The 23,774-nt window shown below is 41.9% G+C and overlaps 1 protein-coding gene across 1 annotated transcript in view; it reads left to right on the top strand.

Annotated features, from left to right (window-relative positions):
- The window catches only part of MED12L (mediator complex subunit 12L), a 709,720-nt gene that overhangs the window by 156,549 nt on the left and 529,397 nt on the right, over positions 1-23,774 (top strand). The window contains exons 11-15 of the mRNA XM_088447707.1: positions 9,352-9,483; positions 16,050-16,176; positions 18,075-18,283; positions 18,422-18,526; positions 20,596-20,760. Of these exons, the coding sequence (XP_088303833.1) occupies positions 9,352-9,483; positions 16,050-16,176; positions 18,075-18,283; positions 18,422-18,526; positions 20,596-20,760 (738 nt within the window). The remainder of the gene's footprint in view (positions 1-9,351; positions 9,484-16,049; positions 16,177-18,074; positions 18,284-18,421; positions 18,527-20,595; positions 20,761-23,774) is intronic.

Raw genomic sequence — 23,774 nt, 5'->3', positions numbered from 1 at the left:
ACCTTGAATGGAAATAAGACAGCGCAGTCAAATCTATACTTGATGCTTTTTAAACCCTGGCGGTTTGGTGGCGGTTTGATGTCTGGTTCTAAACCCTGGGGGTTTGGCGGCGGTTTCTAAATGACAGCCCTGTTCTATTCTAAAATTTGTTTTGACAGTGGTTTTGCAGCGGTTTTGGCCTTAGTAAATCTGTGTATAGCAAAACCACTGCCTAACCGCCACCAATCCGCCGGGGCTCCCACCAGATTGTAAGCTCTCATGAACAGGGGCCTACGTACACTTTCTTTTAACATCTGCTGCTACTGCAGTAATGGAAGTGCTAGTTGGGCCACTTTTAGGAACAATTGCTCTTGTATATTTCCATACAGTATATTTCTGCTTTTCAATAAGCATTATTTTAATTACCAGAAAATAAAAATAAGACTGCAGTCAGATTTGTATTGCAGCGAATGTGATGATTACTTTCTCCTCCACGTTGTCTACAGAATGTGGTGGTGGATTTCATATGAGTCATTTCAGTGTTTGACTGTGTTGGATTATAGAGAAGATTTATGTCACGCAGGGAATTTCCCCCACCCAATTGCAATGTCCTTTTCAGAGAAAATAAGGAGATGCAGAAGTCGCTGCAAAGCAGCAGGATTGTGTAACATAGCTCAGTGACAGGCAGTGTGGTTTGCATCTGGAGGTGATATTTACATATTGCATACTGACATAAATCAGTCCTCTAGTACCGGTACTAGCTTTCCTGTCCGGGCAATGTCATAATGATATCTCCTGTGGGCAGTACAGTGTAGTACAAAATGAAAAATGTTTTGATCCCTTTGTTTATTTTTATTTTTTTTATGTATTACTTTGAATTAATTACTGCACATGTAATAGAGAATTATGCTAAATAAAAGCAAGACAGAACTGTGCACTGTCAAGTAACCAGATGGGAAATCTAATACACTTCAATTGCCGCTTTGTGGCACTTTAAAGGTAATCTGTGGCTCTATTTAAATTTAATCTCAGTAATACTCATATGTTCAACTTCAAATAATACAATTTATCAAAGAAGCACTGCATGTCCTTAAGCTAGGTACACAGTGGGCGATATATTGTGGCTACGTGAAAGGGTGTGTACCAGCGATATATCTGTGTGCGACGTTGTTTCTCAGACATATCGCGTAAGCTGTGCAGCACAACCGACGGCCAATATATCTGCAGATATATCGGCACTCAGCCGACCGCCTGTACACTGACATCACAACTGGGTGGGCACAAGTTGTAACGTCATGCATAACACATCGAACCAACGATTGGTAAGTGTATATGCACTTACCAATTGTCAGATAGGATGGCAGATTGGTCGTCATAGTGTGTAATAATTTTATTATCTGCGCTAATTGGGATGAAAAGAAGACCTGACTGCAAATAAAACACAATATAATATATCAAAATATAAAAGGAAATTTAATATCCTGAAACAACAATATGACCGGTCATAGAATATCACATATAAGACAATAATATTATTAACTACAGAAAATTATTATAAGCTAAATAGATCAATTATACACTACAATGTATAATAAAACCTAAAGGAGGTGGATCCTAAAAATCCTGGTATTACCAGTATAAGGATTGTATTGTGTGATACTCAAAGAATGTAATTTTACGTCAATTGATGCAATACATTTAAAGTCCTGTAGCTAGTTCAATAGAACTCAATCAAGGTTCTGTGGAGTTCGGTGGACATCCGTAATAGCAATGCTGGCTTTGAGGTATAAGCATACGCTGTGCACACAATATATGGACAGGGGGAGACAAAGGGAGGCACTTCTCCAAACGGAGGTACCAGGCATCAACTTTCTGTCAGATAAGCACAGTCCTGTAATGGTGGGTACATACTGGGCGATTAAAGTGGACGACTGAACGATAACGATATCGTTCTCGTTCAGTCGTCCACTTTATCGTCCATTTTTATCACAAAAATGATGAACGATAACGACGATGCGCGTTCCCGTGGGTCATTCGTCATCATCGTTTATCGGGTTAACATGCGGGCCAACCTGACTGTCAGGTTGGTGCATGTTGGAGAATGGGGGAAGAGAGCCCGGCGCTGAACGATATCGTTAATGATATCGTTCAGCGGGTGTGCTCAATGTCATGAACGACATTGAGCACACCCTGCCGGGGACACACTAGACGATATCGCTCAGGGAGCATAGCATCTAGTGTGTACGCACCATAACTTACGTGTTGTGCCCAGCCTCAACCTTAACTGCAACAAAGTGGCAGCTGTGCAGTACAATGTCTATGTCTCTAAGGCTCCACAATAGTCAGGTGTGCACGATCTTGTAGATCTCCTGATGTGCCCAGTTTCCACTGGGACAGTGGCAGCGTGTCCAGCCGCACAATAAAGCAGCCGAATCTCCGGGTCTCCACAGCAAACAGCAAGTGTCAGCGAGTATACACAGTGAGTCCAGTAGTTAGCTCGGACATGTTTCGCACCACAGCATGGGAGCTTTTTCAAAGAGGGAAAAAACTACCATGCTATGGCGCGAAACATGTCCGAGCTAACTACTGGACTCACTGTGTATACTCGCTGAGACTTAAAAATAAATAATTGGTTCCTAAACCAACCATAACATTAACTTAAAATGTCAGGCAGCAATGCCCCAACCAGCACATAATGGAATGGAAAAAGGTGCAAGATGGAATAGTCCTTGGGCCCTCCCACCCACCATTATGTTGTATATGAAACAGGACAGTTTAACAAACCAATCATTTCAGCGTAAAGGACTGCCAGTTGTGGCTGAAATGATTGGTTTGTTTGGACCCCCATAAAACAAGCTGCCAATGTGCACTGGACATGGAAATGAAAATGATCCCATACACAAACTGGCTTTACATTGCAAGTTGTCATCGTCCTAGTCATCTCCATCAGTGTGTACATCCTCTTCTTCACACAATATTAATTTGTCCCCGCTGGAATTCACCATAGGCGCCTCTGTAATTTTTTGATGTAAATGTTGGTAGAGGTCTTCCTCGTGGAATTTGTAATTAATTTTAATGAACATCATCTTTTCCACATTTTGAGGAAGTAACATCCTATGCCGATCACTGACAAGGTTGCCAGCTGCACTGAAAACTCTTTCGGAGTACACACTGGAGGGTGGGCAACTTAAGTAATGCAAAGCCAGTTTGTGTATGGGCCTCCAAATTGCCTCTTTTTCCTGCCAGTACAGAAAGGGACTGTCTGACATGCCTATTAGGATGTTATCTCTGAAATAGTTCTCCACCATTCTGTGAATGGAGACCGCATCGCACATAATCACGGTAGAAGACATGTCACTAGTAGGCAGTTCTCTCAGGCACGACCAGATGTGATTTTTTTGGTGAACGATCTGCATGACCAGCAGGCATTCTGTAAGGAAAATTTAGTTTTTTCCTGGCAGCTGCAGAAACTGAAGGAGGAGATGATGACATCTCACATGCAGCTGCAGATGAAATTTTTTTTTACCAACAGCTCTTTGCATAGTTTTAGATTTCGGTCTGTTGGAAAAAAACTCACAAGGTAGGACTTAAACCTAGGATCCAGAATGGTCGCCAAAATATATTTTTCAAATTTCATTAAATTGACGACTCTTGGATTCTGGTAAAGTGAATCAAGTGCTTGATCCACCATTCCGACATACTTTGCGCAATCGCTCCGTTTCACCTCGTCCTTCAGTTTCTCCAGCTGTTTTTGCAAAATTCTGATAAGGGGAATGTCGTGACTCAAGCTGGCAGTGTCTGAACTAACTTCACGTGTGGCAAGTTCAAAGGGTTTGAGAACCTTGCACAACACGGAAATTATTCTCCACTGCGCTTGAGTAAGGTGCATTCCCCCACCACGGCCTATGTCATAGGCCGTTGTATAGCCCTGGATGGCCTTTTGCTATTCCTCCATCTGCTGAAGCATACACCGAGTTACTACCTCTTTCTTCAACTGATGGCAGGGCAAATTTAATAGTACCTGCTGGTCATGAAATCTTCGACAAGCGATCGATGAATGTCTAAAATGTCTGGATATTTTGCGGGCCACCGAGATCATCTCCTGCACGATCGTGTCAGTTTTTAAAAACCGTTGCACCACCAAATTCATTATGTGGGCAAAACATGGGACATGTTGGAATTCGCCCACATGCAATGCTCTCATAATATTGGTGGCATTGTCCAAAATTACAATTCCAGAGGAGAGTCCAAGTGAGGTAAGCCATTTACCATTGATTTCCCTGAGTTTTTCTAAGAGGTTCTCAGCGGTATGCCTCTTAGTGAAACCAGTTATACAAAAAGTAGCCTGCCTCTGTATCAGCTGTCTTTTGGTAGATGGTGCTGTTGTAGGCAATACACCTGCCCAGTGGGCTGTCACAGTCATGTAATCCTTAGTTTGCCCTGTCCCACTTGTCCACATATCAGTGGTCAAGTGGACAGTGGGTACAACGGCATTTCTGAGGACATTAATAAGGTTTTTTTTAATGTCCTTGTACAGACTTGGAAATGCTGTTCTAGCGAAGTGGAATCTAGAAGGGATCTGGTAGCAAGGACACAGGACCTTAATTAACTGTTGAAAACCCACTGCAGTAATGGCGGATACTGGACGCACATCTAATGCCAGCATAGCTGTTATGGTGTCAGTAATCTGCTGTGCAATTGGGTAATTGCTGCCATACTTGTTTGCTCTTGCAAACGATTGTTTAACAGTTAATTGTTTTTTGAAGGATACGCTACAAGTAGTCTTCCTCCTGGTCCCCTTTCTCGGATGAAGATCCACTCATAGCAGCAGCAACAGGTGTAGTCATCAAGATTCCTTCTGAGGAATCACGGATAGGAGAGGAGTCAATCATGCTTCGAATACCAACATTGGATGCAGCAGGACTACTCCTGATGACGAATGAGGATGTAGATGATGCAGGTGTTGGAGATCGAAGGCGCTTGGATCTCACAGAGATGGAGGCGGTAGGTGACACTGGACTTGTTACGTTTTGAGTTTTGGAACTTGGCGACATACACTTTGATATTAGATGAATGCGCTCCAAGTGACGTAACAAGGAGGAGGTTCCTAGGTGGTTTAGGTACCTCCCTCTACTCCCTCTTGCTTGTCAATGGTCACATATGGCTTGACAACTGTTGTCCGGATCGGGGTGGAAATGATTCCACACATGAGAAGTAGATTTTTTTTCTTTTATCCCGGCATGACAACAATGGGCTTTGGCTTTTTCAAACCATGGGCAACAGCTATTGCCTTACTTACACAAAGGACATCCTAGGCATCAACATCCTTATCACCAACATCTTCATCATCAACATCCTCATCATCCTTAGCACCTTCAACTACCAAAATATCCTCGTCCTCCATGTGCAATTCCACAGAAGCATCCTCGATGACTACGTCAGCAAGATGTTGTCTGCCCTTCCCCATATTTACAGAGGGCACACAAATGTTGGAACTTGGAGGATCCTCCAGTACACTAGTATTTTAGGTCTGGCTCACACATGGCAACCGCAGACACACTTGCACTCTCCTCAGGGATTTGTGATTTCGATTTCTCAGGGCACACAGTTGGTTTTTCCAAAGGGCTATCAGAATCAGAACCAGCAGTCTTCCTAAAGAAAGGTCATGGCCTTATCCTTTCCTTGCCACTTCGTGTAGTGAATGGCATATTGAGAATTTTTTGTTTATCTAAAGGGAAATTTCCTTTCAATTTTTTTTTCTTAACTTCGGTAAAAGTAGCTTTATCATATAGATGGTGTGACTTAATCCCTGGGGCATGGGCCTTCATAGAGGACGAGGAAGTTGACGGCCTTGCACTGCTGGCGGCAACTACAACTTGTGGTTCTTGGCCTTGCTCTCCTGTCATGTGACAGCCCTCCATATTTTCTGCGGTCTTGAAGCAGTTGTGTTGCGTTGACGACTTGCTAGATCTTGTGCGGCTAAGCCTAACACGTACAGACAATTATTTATTAGACAAAGAAAAGACAATTTTTTTTTTCAACTCCAGAACTCTGGCCCAGAGCACAGATTGATGACGACTGGAGTCTGGCAGCACTAGGTTGCAACTGTACATTTTAGTTAGCTAGGTAGTAAGAGCTTTAGTTAATTTAGATGCAGCACATCTCTGGATGCACAGTGTGATAGGACTGTAATTTGTTTCTAATGTAGATATCTAATGTGGTGTTAGGCCTGTTTGGTTGACATTTCAAATAAGATAGAAGGAATTCTTACCAGATATATTATAAGTACACTCTATTGTTCTGTAGGTTCTTGTTAATTTAGTTATATTTTAATATATTGTATCTCACGGGGATTCAGAGAATTGTGGTTTTAAGCAGTTAGTGCCATTATTTGGGTTTTTGACTTATTTATGTTCTTATACCTGTGTTCTATACCAATTCCACAAAACCTTATCCTAACCATTTATTGTTCCCCACCTTAATCCCTATGATGGAGTCCTTAGAAATAAATACAACTTATTTTGGCACAAATACTGGACTGATTACTGTCTGTGTCTGGGGAAAAATTCTTACCTCTCTCTCCCCTGTATTCCCTATATACCTCCCCTCTTTCTCTCCACCGTCTTCCCCATATTCCTCCCTTCTCTCTATCCCCCCATCTTCTCCATATTCCTACCATCTTCTCCATATTCTTCCCATTTCTCTGCCCTTCTTACATTATCCCTCCCATCTCTATCCCATCTTCTCCATATTCCTTCTACCTCTCTCTCTCTTTCCCCGTAATCCCCATATAACACCAATCTCTCTCTTCTCCATTTTCCTCCCATCTCTCTCTCCTCCATCTTCTCCATATTCTTCCCATTTATCTGCCCTTCTTTCATTATCCCTCCCATCTCTCTAATGGAGCATACACACGGTCAGATTTGTCAGACTTGTCAGATTTGTCAGATGAACGACTGAACAATTGAACGATTTGAACGATTTTACCAAAGTTTTGAACGATTGAACGATTTTTGACTGCATTAAAATGAATGGAATCGTCCAAGTCTGACTGCAAACCCATCAGATGTCAGATATCGTTATCTGACAAACGGGAACGCGCATCGTTGATCGTCCATCGTTCAGGCATGTCAGATATGAACGATTTTCCTTCAGATATGAACGACTGAACGATTTTTAAATCGTTATCGTTCATATCTGAAGGAAAAATCTGATCGTGTGTATGCACCATAACCTATCTTCTCCATATTCCTCCCACCTCTCTCACTCTCCCCGTATTCCCATATAACACCCATCTCTTTCTCTCCCCCGTCTTCTCCATATTCCTCCCACCTCTCTCTCCCTGTCTTCCCCATATAACGCCCGTCTCTCTCTCCCGTTTTCTCCATCTCTCTCACATCTTCTCCATTTTCCTCCCATCTCTCTCTCTCTCTCCCTCTCTCTCCCCGTCTTCCCCATATTCCTCCCATCTCTCTCTCTCTCGCTCTCTCTCTCTCTCCCATATTCCTCCCATCTCTCTCTCTCTCCCAAGTCTTCCCCATATTCCTCCCATCTCTCTTGCCCCAGTCTTCCCCATATTCCTCCTCTCTCTCTCTCTCTCTCTCTCTCTCTTTCTCCCAGTTTTCCCCATAGTCCTCCCATCTCTCTCTCTCCCCATCTTCCCCACATTCCTCCCATCTCTCTCACGTCTTCTCCATTTTCCTCCCATCTCTCTCTCTCCCCATCTTACCCACATTTTTCCATCTCTCTCCCCAGTCTTCCCCATATTCCTCCCATCTCTCTCTCCCCAATCTTCCCCATATTCCTCCCATCTCTCTCTCTCCCCAGTCTTCCCCATATTCCTCCCATCTCTCTCTCTCCCCAGTCTTCCCCATATTCATCCCATCTCTCACCCTAGTCTTCCCCATATTCCTCCCATCTCTCTTGCCCCAGTCTTCCCCATATTCCTCCTCTCTCTCTCTCTCTCTCTCTCTCTCTCTTTCTCCCAGTTTTCCCCATAGTCCTCCCATCTCTCTCTCCCCAATCTTCCCCACATTCCTCCCATCTCTCTCTCTCCCCATCTTCCCCACATTCCTCCCATCTCTCTCACGTCTTCTCCATTTTCCTCCCATCTCTCTCTCTCCCCATCTTACCCACATTTTTCCATCTCTCTCCCCAGTCTTCCCCATATTCCTCCCATCTCTCTCTCTCCCCAATCTTCCCCATATTCCTCCCATCTCTCTCTCTCCCCAATCTTCCCCATATTCCTGCCATCTCTCTCTCTCCCCAGTCTTCCCCATATGCCTCCCATCTCTCTCTCTCCCCAGTCTTCCCCATATTCCTCCCATCTCTCTCTCTCCCCATCTTCCACATATTCCTACCATCTCTCTCTCTCTCTTCTCCCAGTCTTCCTCATATTCCTATCATCTCCTCCCTCTCCCCAATCTTCCCCATATTCCTCCCATCTCCTTCTCCCCAATCTTCCCCATATTCCTCCCATCTCCCTCTCCCCAATCTCCCCATATTCCTCCCATCTCTCTCTCTCCCCCATCTTCCCCATATTCCTCCCATCTCTCTCTCTCCCCATATTCTCTCACCACGGTTAAATATGTTGGTATATGATAAAAATGTCGACATATGACATGTCTACATTGTCCAAATGTTGACCATACAAATGTTAGGGTTAGTGTTAGGTTTCAACATGTCGACTTTTTGGCAGTGTTGGCATGTTCCAAGTTGACATTGTGCATGTCGACATAATGAACATGCCAACAAATACTCTTTTGACATGGCGTACCTGTCGACAGTCTGTAGTCCAAAGTATGATTGTCCACATTATGAATGTCGACAAATCATACCGAACCCCTTTCATATTTCTATCTACTGTATATCTATTGCATTGTGCAATGTTGCAGTGAAGCTCATCTCAAATGTTAACCACTTGATTGCGTAAAATATTATTTTCTACAAGTCGTCAGTGTTAGGCAACAAGCAAAGTCAAAATTTCACATTAATATATATCGAAGGCTGTGTTTTACTAGTCTGTATAATAACTTTATACACCCACTATACTCTTTACATCTGCAGAATTTTTTATTCATTCATACGGAGGGCTAGGTGCCTAGGTCAGTAATATCACAGCAGCTCAAATGAATCCGGTCTGTATCAGATCTCATTCGGACCCTGTGTGAAATGGGTGGAACCTGTGCTGCCTGAATTGTAGTGAATCAGTGATGAGTCAATTCTTTCTACAAAGACATGATTGCTGAGCTCTGAGTCATGTATTTTACCTTCATGGTTCATAACTGAAAATTAATATTTTCGGATTTAGTGCTTCTTACTATTATGGTTGCTAATCCCTGATAACTGTCATATACTTTTTGTTTGGAGTAGGTGCCTCCTAATGATGAAGCAGTGGTAACTTTACTTTGCGAGTGGGCGGTTAGCTATAAAAGGTCTGGAAAACACAGAGCCATGGTGGTGGCCAAACTCCTAGAGAAGAGGCAACTGGAGGTAGAGGCTGAGGTAAGCATATAATTGACACTATGCTGCACAACCAAGGATGAATGCACGGGTGTGGTATATTTTCTCAACATTCCTTAGCTCGATATGAGAACGTAGAGATGGTCTTAATGTTCACATTTGACATTTCGACATTGACCATGCCCACATTTAGCATATCGACATTGATGATATGTCGACATTGTCTTCTTACTGTAATTCTGTCCCTAATCCTAATGGTAACCCTAAGCCTAATGAAAGTGTCGACATTATAACCATGACGACATTTTCAGTGTCGATATTTTGCAGGTGTTGATTTATAGATGCCGACATTTTAACCATATCAACAATCAATGTCAACCTTGTGATTTCAACATCTTGATCGGAGAAATTATGACTACATGCCATTTACAACACTATTGCCCTAGTTCGAAAGAACTAGGTCATGTACAGTATCTCTCCTCCCTCTACATAGACATGTACCTCTCCTCCCTCTACATAGACATAGACATGTACCTCTCCTCCCTCTACATAGACATGTACCTCTCCTCATAAGGTATCCCAAAACCTTATGATTGATTCAAATTATTATATACACATGCGGCGCTCATCCGGACTTCGTATGTTAATCTACAATCATTGATGGTTATGTGAATATATAAATATATATATAAATAATTTAATGACCCAATATATACGAATGTATGAAGATATAAATAATGAATATGAATATATAGGTTAAATAAATGAATGAATAAATATATAAATATAAAATATATTGAATTGATAGATGAAAAGTCTTATAAAGTCCTGCAATGAAGATCAGTCCCGTACACCAATTGAATCCAATGACTCTGTTACTATTTAAAGTCCCGCACAAATCAAATGCCAAAATGTACCTCTCCTCCCTCTACATAGACATGTGCCTCTCCTCCCTCTACATAGACATGTGCCTCTCCTCCCTCTACATAGACATGTGCCTCTCCTCCCTCTACATAGACATGTGCCTCTCCTCCCTCTACATAGACATGTGCCTCTCCTCCCTCTACATAGACATGTGCCTCTCCTCCCTCTACATAGACTTGTGCCTCTCCTCCCTCTACATAGACATGTGCCTCTGCTCCCTCTACATAGACATGTGCCTCTGCTCCCTCTACATAGACATGTGCCTCTGCTCCCTCTACATAGACATGTGCCTCTGCTCCCTCTACATAGACATGTGCCTCTCCTCCCTCTACACAGACATGTGCCTCTCCTCCCTCTACATAGACATGTGCCTCTCCTCCCTCTACATAGACATGTGCCTCTCCTCCCTCTACATGGACATGTACCTCTCCTCCCTCTACATAGACATGTACCTCTCCTCCCTCTACATAGACATGTACCTCTCCTCATAAGGTATCCCAAAACCGTATGATTGATTCAAATTATTATATACACATGCGGCGCTCATCCGGACTTCGTATGTTAATCTACAATCATTGATGGTTATATGAATATATAAATATATATAAATAATTTAATGACCCAATATATACGAATGTATGAAGATATAAATAATGAATAGGAATATATAGGTTAAATAAATGAATGAATAAATATATAAATATAAAATATATTGAATTGATAGATGAATAGTCTTATAAAGTCCTGCAATGAAGATCAGTCCCGTACACCAATTGAATCCAATGACTGTTACTATTTAAAGTCCTGTACAAATCAAATGCCAAAATGTACCTCTCCTCCCTCTACATAGATATGTGCCTCTCCTCCCTCTACATAGACATGTGCCTCTCCTCCCTCTACATAGACATGTACTTCTCCTCCCTCTACATAGACATGTACCTCTCCTCCCTCTACATAGACATGTACCTCTCCTCTCTTTACATAGACATGTACCTCTCCTCTCTCTACATAGACATGTACCTGGTGCATCTTAGTCGCATCGCATTGCGACTTAAATGTTTTTTCTACAAAGAAGACGTCCAACGCTAGCAGTGTTGTACCGGGACATGGCGGCTCACTCAGGCCAGGCATATCGCGCTCCATGGTGTATCGGGGCTAGATGAGCAAGGACACATCTGTACATTTGCCCTGTCTATATAGACATTACTCTCCTCCTTTAAATAAAAAAATAATAATAACTATTGTCCCTCTACAAAGGCATGCACATTATTTATGCATCTTTACCTAAATGTGCCCATACCTCTCTTCTTCTCATCCTCCTCCATCCACAGAATAATGCTCCTCTTCCTCCTTCCACACAAGGCAGCACTCCTTTACATGAGAAATAAATTACTTTATTTCTTATGAGATGTTTTGGATGTTGCGTTAATTCATTACAAATTCTTTTATCTCATTTGTCTTGATCTGTGAAATAACAAATGAGCCTGACTCCCTCTATACTTTCCAGAATTACTTTGAAAATTAAACTTAGACATGTTTTAAAATTTGTATTTCTGCCTTGTTACTAATTGCCTTGTTTTCCTCAGAATTAGATAAGTAAGGCATTTATGGTCACTTTATTCCCAAACAGATTTCTGGAGAATGTTTGTGTTTTATTCAGAAAGCGATGGGAGGGCTGTATGGAATGACTCTGTCATCTTGTAGTAATATAAACACTGTTTAATCCACTGAATCTTCTAACAGCTTTGTGTTCCCTATTTATAATCAAATGTTGTGGAGTATTTTTGGCATATGAGGGATATTTATTTAAAAAAAAAAATTCTATCCCCATCTCCCCTTAGTCTTCCCATCTTTTTCTCTCTCTCCCCTTCTCGCATTATCCCTCCCATCTCTTCTCTCGCCAGTCTCACCGTATTCCCGTCATCTCTTTCTCTGCATAGACATGTATCTCTCCTTTCTTTGTCTATATAAACATGTACCTCTCCTCCCTCTACACAGACATGTACCTCTCCTCCCTCTAGATAGACATGCACCCCTGCTCCCTCTAGATAGATATGTACCTCTCCTCCCTCTACATAGACATGTACCTCCTCTCCAGCTACATAGACGCGTATCTCTCCTCCCTCTACTTAAACATGTACCTCTCCTTCCTCTACATAGACATGTACCTCTCCTCCCTCTATATAAACATGTACCTCTCCTCCCTCTACATAGACATGTACCTCTCCTCCCTCTACACAGACATGTACCTCTCCTCCTGCTACTCAGACATGTACCTCTCTTCCCTCTACATAGACATGTGCCTCTCTTCCCTCTAGTTAGACATGTACCTCTCCCCCCTCTAGATAGACATGTACATCTCCCCCCTCTACATAGACATGTACCTCTTCTCCTGCTACACAGACATGTGCCTCTCCTCCCTCTAGATAGACATGTACTTCTCTTCCCACTTCATAGACATGTACCTCTCCTCTCTCTTCATAGACATGTACCTCTCCTCCATCTTCATAGACATGTACCTCACCTCCCTTCCACCTCTCCTCCTGCTGCATAGACATTTACCTCTCCTCTCTCTAGATAGACATGTACTTCTCTTCCCACTTCATAGACATGTACCTCTCCTCCCACTACACAGACATGTACCTCTCCTCCCTCTTCATAGACATGTACCTCTCCTCCCGCTACACAGACATGTACCTTTCCTCTCCTCCCACTACAGACATGTACCTCTCCTCCCTTCCACCTCTCCTCCTGTTGCATAGACATGTGCCTCTCCTCTCTCTAGATAGATATATACCTCTCCTCCCGCTACACAGACATGTACCTTTCCTCTCCTCCCTTCCACCTCTCCTCCCACTACAGACATGTACCTCTCCTCCCTTCCACCTCTCCTCCTGTTGCATAGACATGTGCCTCTCCTCTCTCTAGATAGATATATACCTCTCCTCCCTCTACATAGACATGTACCCCTGCTCCCTCTAGATAGACATGTACCTCTCCTCCCTCTAGATAGATATGTGCCTCTCCTCATAAACATGTACCCCCCCTCTAGATAGACATGTACCTCTCCCCCATCTACATAGACATGTACCTCTCCCCCCTCTACACAGACATGTACCTTTCCTCTCCTCCCTTCCACCTCTCCTCCCTCTACATAGACATGTACCTCGTCTCCCTCTAGATCAGGGGTGGGCAATAAGCATCCCTCCAGCTGCTGTTGAACTACAAATCCCAGAATGTCTTGCAACAGTTTTAGCATGGCCAAATAGCAAAACTGTGGCAGGGCATGCTAGGATTTGTAGTTTTGCAAACATCTGAGGGCCGCCTATTGCCCACCCCTACTCTAGATAGATATGTATCTCTCCTCCCGCTACATAGACATGTACCTCTCCTCCCTCTTCAAAAGATATGTACAGCTCCCCACTTTACACAGACATATACATTTTCTCCCTCTACACAGGCATATAGGTCTTCTTAATCTATAGAGATATGTATGTCTGCGATACAGTAACATGTGCAGCTCCTCCTACAGTAACATACATTTGCCATGTCTATATAGACGTTACTCTCCAAATAAATTAATAACTATTAATAACAGAGGCATGCGCATTATTTATGCATCTCTACCTAAATGTGCCCATACCATCCATAGAAGCATTCACCTCTTCCTCCTACCACACAAGCCAGCACCCCTTTACCAGAGAAATAAATGACATAATTTCATGAGATGTTTTGGAAATTTCTTTAATTAAATAGAAATGTATGTATCTCATTTGTCTTGATCTGTGAAATAAAAAATAGCTTGACTCCCTCTATACTTTCCAGAATAACTTTGAACGTTAAACTTAAATATGTTTTAAAATTTGTATTTATGCCTTGTTACTAAACACCTTATTTTCCTCAGAATGAAGTAAGGCATTTATGGTCCATTTATTCCCAAATAGAATTCTGGAGAATGTTTGTGTTTTATTCAGAAAGCGATGGGAGGGCTGTATAGAATGACTCTGTCATCTTGTAGTAATATAAACACTGTTTGATCCTAAAGTGTTGAGTTCTGTATTTATAATTACATGTTGTTGGGTATTTTTGGCATATAAATAATAAATTATTGTTTATGTAAATAACATTATGTAAATAGGGGAATATATATTATACCAATTGACATATTTGCTGACTAGGGGGTAAATGTAATAGCCTGCGAGTATGGCCAATGTTTTAAAGGGGTAATCATTTAAAAAGCAAAACCAACCTAGATTTGCCTTTTAAGTAATTGCTCCTTTAACACATCGGCAATGCCTGCAAGTTGCAAGCTATTACATTTAACCCCACATTTTAAAGAAATATATGCCCCTATGGAAGTTTGACCAAAAGAAAAGATTAAGAAGATTCTTACCCCAGGACATCATTAAATCATCAGATATGTCCCCCAGGATATCAGTTGGACAACCCTATTGAAGATCTGTCTAAGTGGATATCTGTTGGGAGGTCCATGGTGTAACTACTGCAGTGGCAAAAGTTGTGCCAAAAATGGAGTATGCAGTTGCAGTATGCCCTGCCCACCTCTTGGCCCTATGACTGCCAATGACAACATGGAAGTTCAGTGCGGAGGATAGGAATCATTCATTATGTTTGATAATCAGTGCGCATACAGAGGTGATATAAATATCACAGGTTAGCAAACTATTCCATGCGTTCCATAAAACTTGGCTTTTGTTTCTTGTCTTTAGTTGATCTTTATAATCTGTGTTTTAAAGCTGACAGAAGATTTAACAGTGTATATGCATTAAATGGGAATTTAATATTAAGTATTACACTTTGTAGTAGAAATGGGACATCTAAAGAAAACATTAGTAGCCGTGTCGTAACATGGCTGCATTGTGCTCTTTGTTGCCCCCGCTTCCTAAGTGTGTGACGTCATACAGAGGGGGAGGGGCTGAAGGCACTTGGAAATGCGGCACTGCTCAGAGTGTCCTAAGGATGCTCCGAACAGCTGTACAGATGGCAGTGCACATGCCCGGGTCCTGACAGCCTGCGAGGCCAGGAAGTCTGCATCCGTGGACGCAGACCCTAGCAAGAACACTACCAGAAAACAGGGGCAACGCCCACGTTTCCGGGAACGCAGGCTGTCCCGGCATCGCCCCACAAACGCCTCTGCCTGTCGATCAGGCAGAGGCATAAGTGGGGCTGCTGCAATCTCACAGGACCCGTTCTGCACGTGCGCAGAACACGTCCTGCGTTAGGCTCCAGCTTGGGCAAACTATGTAAATAGAGCCCCCAGCTAGAAAATAGAGGGGGTGATTCTGAGTCGGACGCAGGTAAGACAAATGCCCAATGTTTTACCTCTGTGCATGTGTCCTGATGTTTAGCATCGGGGGATACTGATTGAAATTGCATGGAGATCCATGCAATTTTGATAGGCGTTTCTGGGTGGTAACAAGTGTGTGTGTGTGGCTACAAGTCACAGGTGTGTCACGGACACGCCAGAACTTCTTCTAAAACTGCAATTCCACTGACATCAGCTACCTTTGTGAGTTGGATAGTGCATGGGTGCAGGGCAGTATTGGGATGGGTGCTAGGCTTCAAGTACTGCAGCAAACATTACAGCTGACAGGAATGCAGTCTGAACACTGAATAATTCTGATTAGTTGGTTAAATCTGTGTTTTGCTATTTCTGATCTTCACAGCGATGCAGCGAGTTAGAGGTCTTGGACGAGAAGGAATCCATCTCTTCTGGTTCTCTTGCTGGATCAAGCTTACCCATTTTCCAGAATGTCCTGCTTCGATTTTTAGATTCTCAAGCTCCATCTCTCAGTGAGTTATTTTGTGCTCTACAGTATTCTCTAAACTGTGAATCACAAAGTTAGTTTATGTTCAATAAAATTGTTAAATCTAACATAAAACAAATCTCTAAAATAGAAAAAATTACTGTAATTTTAAAAAGTATCAAATTCCTAATAACTAGCTTAAACAGCAAAAAAAAAAAACAATATATAACTCCTCCTAACAAGAAATGCCATATTTAGACTATACCAATCTGGGGTCCATGACACGACCTTCATTTTTAATGCTTTTTAAATAAAACATTTGTTGATGTTTAGGCTGCCTCCAGTTACATTGTCACACTGGATATGAGGTGTGCTGTGTATGTGATTACACTTGTGGGGAGGTGCTTCTTGCCTCATCTCATGGACAGTGGAGAGCTACATTATGAGCATTTCAGTGATTTTGACTAAGCACAATATATGGAGTAGTACTCGTGGTATTGTTCATGCACAGAGCTAATAAATGTCTTAATCCTCCATTAGTCCCAGCATGCTTTGTAAGTGATAAGACTAACAAACCCCTGCGTTACCTATTATGCTAGAAAGCATGTTGCTTGAAAATAGAGGAGCCAGACAGGTACTGGCAACCACACACTGGGCCTGATTCAGAGATGGATGGATCTGCAGAGCCGCACACAAGCGTCTGTGCAAATCCATCCATCTCTGATGCAAATGCAGAAGAAGGTGTCAGACACTTCCTTGCTGCATTTGCGATCCCAGCACTGCGATTGACTCCTTTGGTCAGGCTGTGGGAGATGAAGCTTCCTGACCGGGTGCTGGTCACGTAAGAGGCCAGGAATCTGCATCCACTGATGCAGACCCTGGCCTTGTCCATCCCGGGAAACGGGGCAACGCACACCATTTCCGGGAACGGTGACCAGCCACGCCCCCCCAAACGCTGCAGCATGTCGCTCATGCTTCGGCTTGGGGGGGGGGGGGGTCTACGAGCGTAATCGCTGGACCCATTCTGAACGGGTCCTACACAGACACACAGCCAGAGACATCGGAGATGTATGTTCATCATCGGATGAACGCACGTCTCTGAATCAGGCCCACTGTCCTTTGTCAATGAATGCAAGAAGAAATTAGAAATTTCTCCACAAAAATTTAATAAATAGTTCTGTTTACAAGCAATACACAGCAAAAGAATAGTACCCACACCTATCTGCCCCTACAGTTAGTTCCCACACTTTTGCCACTAATCTCCATGCATCTTGGCATGTGAAACCTTCACAGGTAGTTGCAGTATGGACATTTTATAGGCTCGATCTCTTGTTAATTGCTTCAAATATAGTGTAGAGGGTACTGACCAACAGGTTATACAGAAGTTCCCACTACTCACTGCTACCTGCTTCAGTACAGCAAACTTTAGGAAAAACACAAACTTCTGGTGTTTGAAGTGACTACTATTCCACTATGTCAAGGGTTCTCAACTCCAGTACTCCAGTACCACCGACAGGTCATGTTTTGTGGATGTCTTTAATCATGCACAGATGAGTTAATCTATTTAGCTGGGTCAGTAATTATCCCACCGGCTTCCACAGACAGAAATCCGGAAAACATGACTTGTTGGGAAAACGTGAGGGTTGAGGTTGAGAACCACTGTCCTAATGTAGTTCCCACAGTACCCATAGTTAATGATTATGGTTTTCATGGAGAAACCCTTTAATGTGGTTCTACAGATGCCTATCAAGGATTTCAGGGTTAAGCACAGCCAATATAATGAATCTGTTTTTATTTTTATTTTTTTAATGAGTCATCTAGACATTGTGGAACTTTGCATATTATTGTAGGGCGGGACTGATGTCTGTTCTGAATTTAGCCAACTATTGGTGAGACATAGTTGTACAGTATAGCACATTTTCATAAATTGTTTGTTTTTGTTAGGTGACCCAAACAATGAACATGAAAAAAAGGAATTTGTAAATTTGGTGTTACTTTTCTGTGAGTTCATCCGACATGATATATTTTCACATGATGCCTACATGTGTACTCTGATATCACGTGGTGATTTGTCTGCAAGTTATAGATCTCATTCACCCAATGGAGAGCATATGGATGACAATTACACAAAAGAACTTAGTGTCAAGCTGGAGGTAAGTGTCATTACTGAATCGCCAAACTTACTGAGCTTGGTAGTTCTTTATACTGCATTTTAATGAGTGATTGGATTGTGTGGGACAGCCCATTCAAATGATTAACCGGCAAACCTGACATTCTGATCTTATCCCTAGGAACATGGCTTAGGGGACCAAACAGAAATTGACTCAGGAACTGCCCACATCTTTGATGACATTGAGAAAAATGACTTTAGGACGGATTTTGCCTCAGAATTTCCAGTACGTTTATCTGATGATCACAAACGTCAAATTAACTTATACAAATATCATTGGTTATATAGAATATGTGGAGAATAAGGCCTTGTACATTCATATCACTGTTTAATGATGGTCTTCTTTTTCATGTTTGTTAAGTTTATGTTAAGTATGTCAACTTGGTTTTTATTCCCGATTTTATCTTAAATTTAATACTTTGTTCACAATTTAAATTCAAAGCTATATGATATATCTAACAGCGTAGATAATTTCAATCTTTGTAATTAAGCCTATTTGACAATGTTAATTCATTTTCCGAGACAATTTATAGTGAAGTCCCTGGAAACATCTCTAGCTGTTATAAACTATTTGCGCAGAACCACTAAACTCCCTAAAGTTTGAATTTTCTTGCTAACCCCCTTTAATACTAATATTATTAAACAACAACTTATTGTAAGCTGGGTACACACTCGAGCGATGTCAGGTCGATATACCATTTCGTAACAACTAATTGCCTACACCGCTCCGTGTGTATGCATGATTGTGTGCTCCCGTGAGTTCACTAGCGACGGTCGCCAGGTTTGATGTGCGGCACATCAAACCTAGCGGCCAGTGCATTGCTAATAAATTACGCATTAAAGTCGTCCAGTGTGGATGGACAATCACTGTTCACGGGCATTCATTCCGATGTCTGAACGAATGCCCGTCGCTCCAATGTGTACCCTGCCTATGAATAAAAATATATGGCAATAGGAGTTGGCATCTCCTATTAGATCAAATCTATATTGACATTAAGCATCAGTATTTAATTATCAATGTTTGTATGGTGGCGGACATAAGACTGGACAGCAGGCGAGAAAAGACATGCATTCCATAACACAAACAGTGTTCAACTTGCTCTAATTATCAGCACACCCGGATGGACGGGTTCACAATTTCCCGGGAGGGACTATTGGCCATCTAATAATATAAACCATGCACAATCAACCAAAACAGCCGTTCTTTCTACGACCGCACGATCGACAAAAACAAATGGATGGGGAGCTGAGTATGGAATCTCCAGAAGACAAGAGGAAGTACGCTAGACAGCAGCCAGTAATAGGCACCTTAAACCTTGCCCCTCTCACATTATAGGCTACAACTGATAAAAAAACAAAACCAAGTTAAAAGAACAACCCAAAAAATCTTGAAGCGGCCCTGCTCAAACCAACCTCTGTGTTTAACTGTTCTCAAGCTTATAATTAGCCTTACTCCTCACTACTACTGTTCTTTTTATGCTTTTAACTATAATTTTAAGCAGACTGTACATTAAAAGGTCTTTTGTATGTAATGTGTAGGTTTGCAATACAGTAAGATTACCAGTAACTATGGTCCAATTTATGTGGGGTGTTATGACCATGTATTATATGAATATTATGTGACATTCTTAGGTGCACTTATCCAGTATGTCTATGGAAATTGTGTGCAAGTGTTGCCAGCTATGCTGTCATGCAATTAAATATACACTTGTGCAGGATTGGAGTTCCCCAGATGTGCCTGGATCTAAATGTCAGAATAAAGTAATATTTCAGCAATTTGTGGTTTTAAGTAGGAATGCTTTGAAGACTATATAAGTATATATAAAGTGCAGTTTACATATGCTAGAATGCAGCCAATATAGTGTACCTCTATAGAGCCTCACATACAAGCTCCATACAGCGACAATACCTTTTTATACCCTCATACACCAGTACAGTACATAGCCAATGTGGAGCCACATGAGCCTCTGTCACCCTCCCTATGTCCCATAGAATACTTGCCCTGTTTGTGTAGTCGATTGCCATCACCTTTGTCTACCTCCCTCCGCTCCCACCTCTGCTTATTTATAAGGGAGTGTAGAGACATAGGGAAAAATGGAGGCATGAGGTTATCCCAAGCCATGAAAATCTGCAGATAACAATTTTCAGAGAATGCACATGAAATATGAATATATCATATGCCATGGTACCAGACCCATAGTATGATGTCATTCATGCATGCTATTTTTATTATCCACTATTTTAACATGTGTAATTTCTTAAGCAGTTCACATATTGTTTTCATGTGACTTTTAGATATTTTCGCCAGCTTCTGGAGACTGTCATCACTACAAGCCTTCCTCGCTGCATCAGAGAGCTTCTGGTGCTACTGCAAAATCCATAAAGAAAGAAATTATTTTTCCATCCAGCTATGAGCTTCTGCGCCATTTACAGTATGCAACACACTTTCCCATTCCCCTGGTGAGTGTTTGAATTGATGTTATAGGTAGGTACAACCCTAGTTCCTCCTACACAGGCATTTTTGGTAATAGGTGATGAATTTAAGATAAATTGGTTTGTGTGACATTTCAGAGTACTAGCCTACCTGTTCTTGCTTTGACACCAGGACAAGTGAACTCATGCTTACTAATACTTCAACTGCACTTTATTTCTGCACTTCCTCCTGTCTCATTTACTGTGCATATGAAACCGTTTGTCTAACTGTAACACATAAAACATCGCTGCCCTTGCATTCTTTACTGTTCCATTTCTTAGTATGGGCTCCATGCACAGTATAAACCTTAGCTAGATACAGGCTGCATCTTAAGGAAAATGTCATGTCATACAGTAAAGTCTGGATGGTCTTTAAAGTTCAGCTGTATGTGATAAAAAGATATGTACTGTACACCTAGAAGTCTCGGAGACTACTGTACATCATTATCTCCATCTCTGGAAGCAGAGCATTAACAGACAGCTCCAGAGTACTGTACAAGTACTGCATATCTCTCTTCCATATATAGTAAGACCTCCGAAAATATGCTAATGTTTACAGTCAATGTCGTCGCAAGCCAACATAATGACGCCCACTACCCCTTTCTCACATCCGTAATACTTAGCAAGTCTGTGAAAACATCGGTACCATCAAGCAACATCGGAGCCTCACGCACAATTACACAAGGTCAGAAATTGCTAACACCGCCCGCAAACGTTCACTTCCTGTCAATCACTCTGCAATGGGTCTACGTGGTCACTGCGATTGTAGTACGAACGCAGTGCTGCCTTTGCGCACTGCGATACATGCACAGAACGCAACAATCGGTCGTCTGCGTTTGTAATCACAGTTGCGATCTGTAATGAATCAGGCCCAAGGTCCGTGCAACTGAAAGTATTCATGTGAATGAACCATTTGTTCAGCACACATTTACATTTATAGTACATTTTGAATGCAAATGTGTTCAAGGTTAAATGACCCCCATAATATCTATAATATTTTCAATACTGTATATGCAAACTGATATTTGAAGATTACTAAATGTAGCGGAAAACTACTTGACATTTGTGACCGATTGTGTTTTGTATTAGGGAAAGGATTTTGGAATACTGTTGGGCACTGAACTAAAGAACAACAATCAATGACCGGCAACTGTGACAAGAACTAGTATAAAACTGGGTTGCATAAAGAGTAAATGCTAGCAAAGCGAACAGAATATTACCACAATATTAGTCAGTGTGTAGATCACAGAGACTATGCGGTGGAGATGTGAGCACCTGTCTGTAATGGAGACTTGGTTGATTCAGAGATGGACAAACTTATTCATAACTACAATAGAAAATTTACATTCTCTAAAAAAAAAATACTTGCAAATCTTTTTGCAAAAAGATCCATTCTCTATTTGGTGACCCATGTGAGCAGCTACATTGGACAGGTACAGACATGGACTGTTTGGACTCGTCACCCGGCATGCCGATGGTCAGCATTTTAACTACATCCCGTTGGCTCACAAGTAATCATGATAGTGCGGCCAGTAGGGAACCACACACCATGGTGCTGACAGGACAAGATTTGTCTGACCAGTCTCAACTAAGTCATTGTCAGATGTATAAAGTGGGTACGCTGCATTTCTTTAAACTAATTATAACTGTTCTGCAATCGAGTTCATTATGTGTTACTCAGGTAGTAAGAACCCCCTGATCTAACTATCAGGGCCAGTCCAGCCTATGCTCAGTTATCCTGTAAGGTAGTAAATTACCATATTTTAGTTTCCCCGCATTAACATTAAGTCATTGATATTGCAATTCGAGTGTTATTTCCACAATTGCTAAACCATGTTTTCTGTATGCTAGAACAGAAGTATTGATTTTCTCTTTGTATAACTCTGACTAGCTGGATGGATAGGTGCAGACAATGACTATATGAGTGGTGGTTATATATTGTTTTGTATGTGACTCGCTAGGGAGAATGATAGAAACGTCCAAGTGTTAGCTTGCTAGCAGGAAACTCCTACCTCTCTGTCTGTTATTGCCTAGTCTTGTTTTATCACAGTGCTTGTCACATATTCTAAAGTGCCGTGGAATATGCTGCCAAAATATATATATATATATATATATTAGGGATGTGCAGGCTCGGATAGGTTCGAGTTTGCACGTGGAGTTCGGATTTTTCCCTCCAAAAAAACGGAACTCAGAACGAGGCAAAACGTCATCTTACATGGACGAACATCATCATTCCTGGTCTTTTGTCCAGGAATGATGATGTTCGTCCATGTAAGATGACGTTTTGCCTCGTTCTGAGTTCCGTTTTTTTGGAGGGAAAAATCCGAACTCCACGTGCAAACTCGAACCTATCCGAGCCTGCACATCCCTAATATATATATATAAAATCACATCATTCTACCGAGGGAGAGAGGTGTTAGAATAAGAGACCAAACACTAATACTGGTAACAGCTTCAAGGGAGAATTGTGATAGCTGAATTGACCACTGAGGAGTCTGGGAAATGCATAATAAAGTGGATTTATGTGCACCACACTTGCCGAAATTGGCAAATCCCTCTGAGAGAGGGAGGTCTAGGTAGATGAGTTGGGGATGTGGTGTGACAGGTTGTATCCCAATGGCTTTGCCGCAATTTTCGTCAACATATTGCTGGGAGCGGGGCTGCCTTGACACAATTTATAGTGAATCATGGCTTTGTAGCCCCCATCCCTTCCCACTTTACCCAAAAAGTGATTCTTATCTTATCTCCCAGGGAACGGGAATCTCCCGGATATTTCTCCTTGCAGAGCATGGCAGTGGGGGCCTGCCCAGGGTGCCAAGTTCCCAGATTTGGCACAGCAGTACACAGACTACACTACTGTAGATGTTGTATTAACAACAGGATGAAACACTGCAGAACTAGGAAGGTTTATGATGAACACAATTTATTATGGTATTTTGAGGTGGAGAAATGTTACCTCCCCTGACACTAGCTCTTCCTGTTAGAGAAAGTGTGACATACAT

Source organism: Taudactylus pleione, unplaced genomic scaffold (genome assembly GCF_031769625.1).
Source record: "Taudactylus pleione unplaced genomic scaffold, aTauple2 ptg000436l, whole genome shotgun sequence".
Lineage (NCBI taxonomy): Eukaryota > Metazoa > Chordata > Amphibia > Anura > Myobatrachidae > Taudactylus > Taudactylus pleione.
The sequence above is the reverse complement of the archived record's forward strand: the minus strand, read 5'-3'. Positions and strand labels throughout refer to the sequence as shown.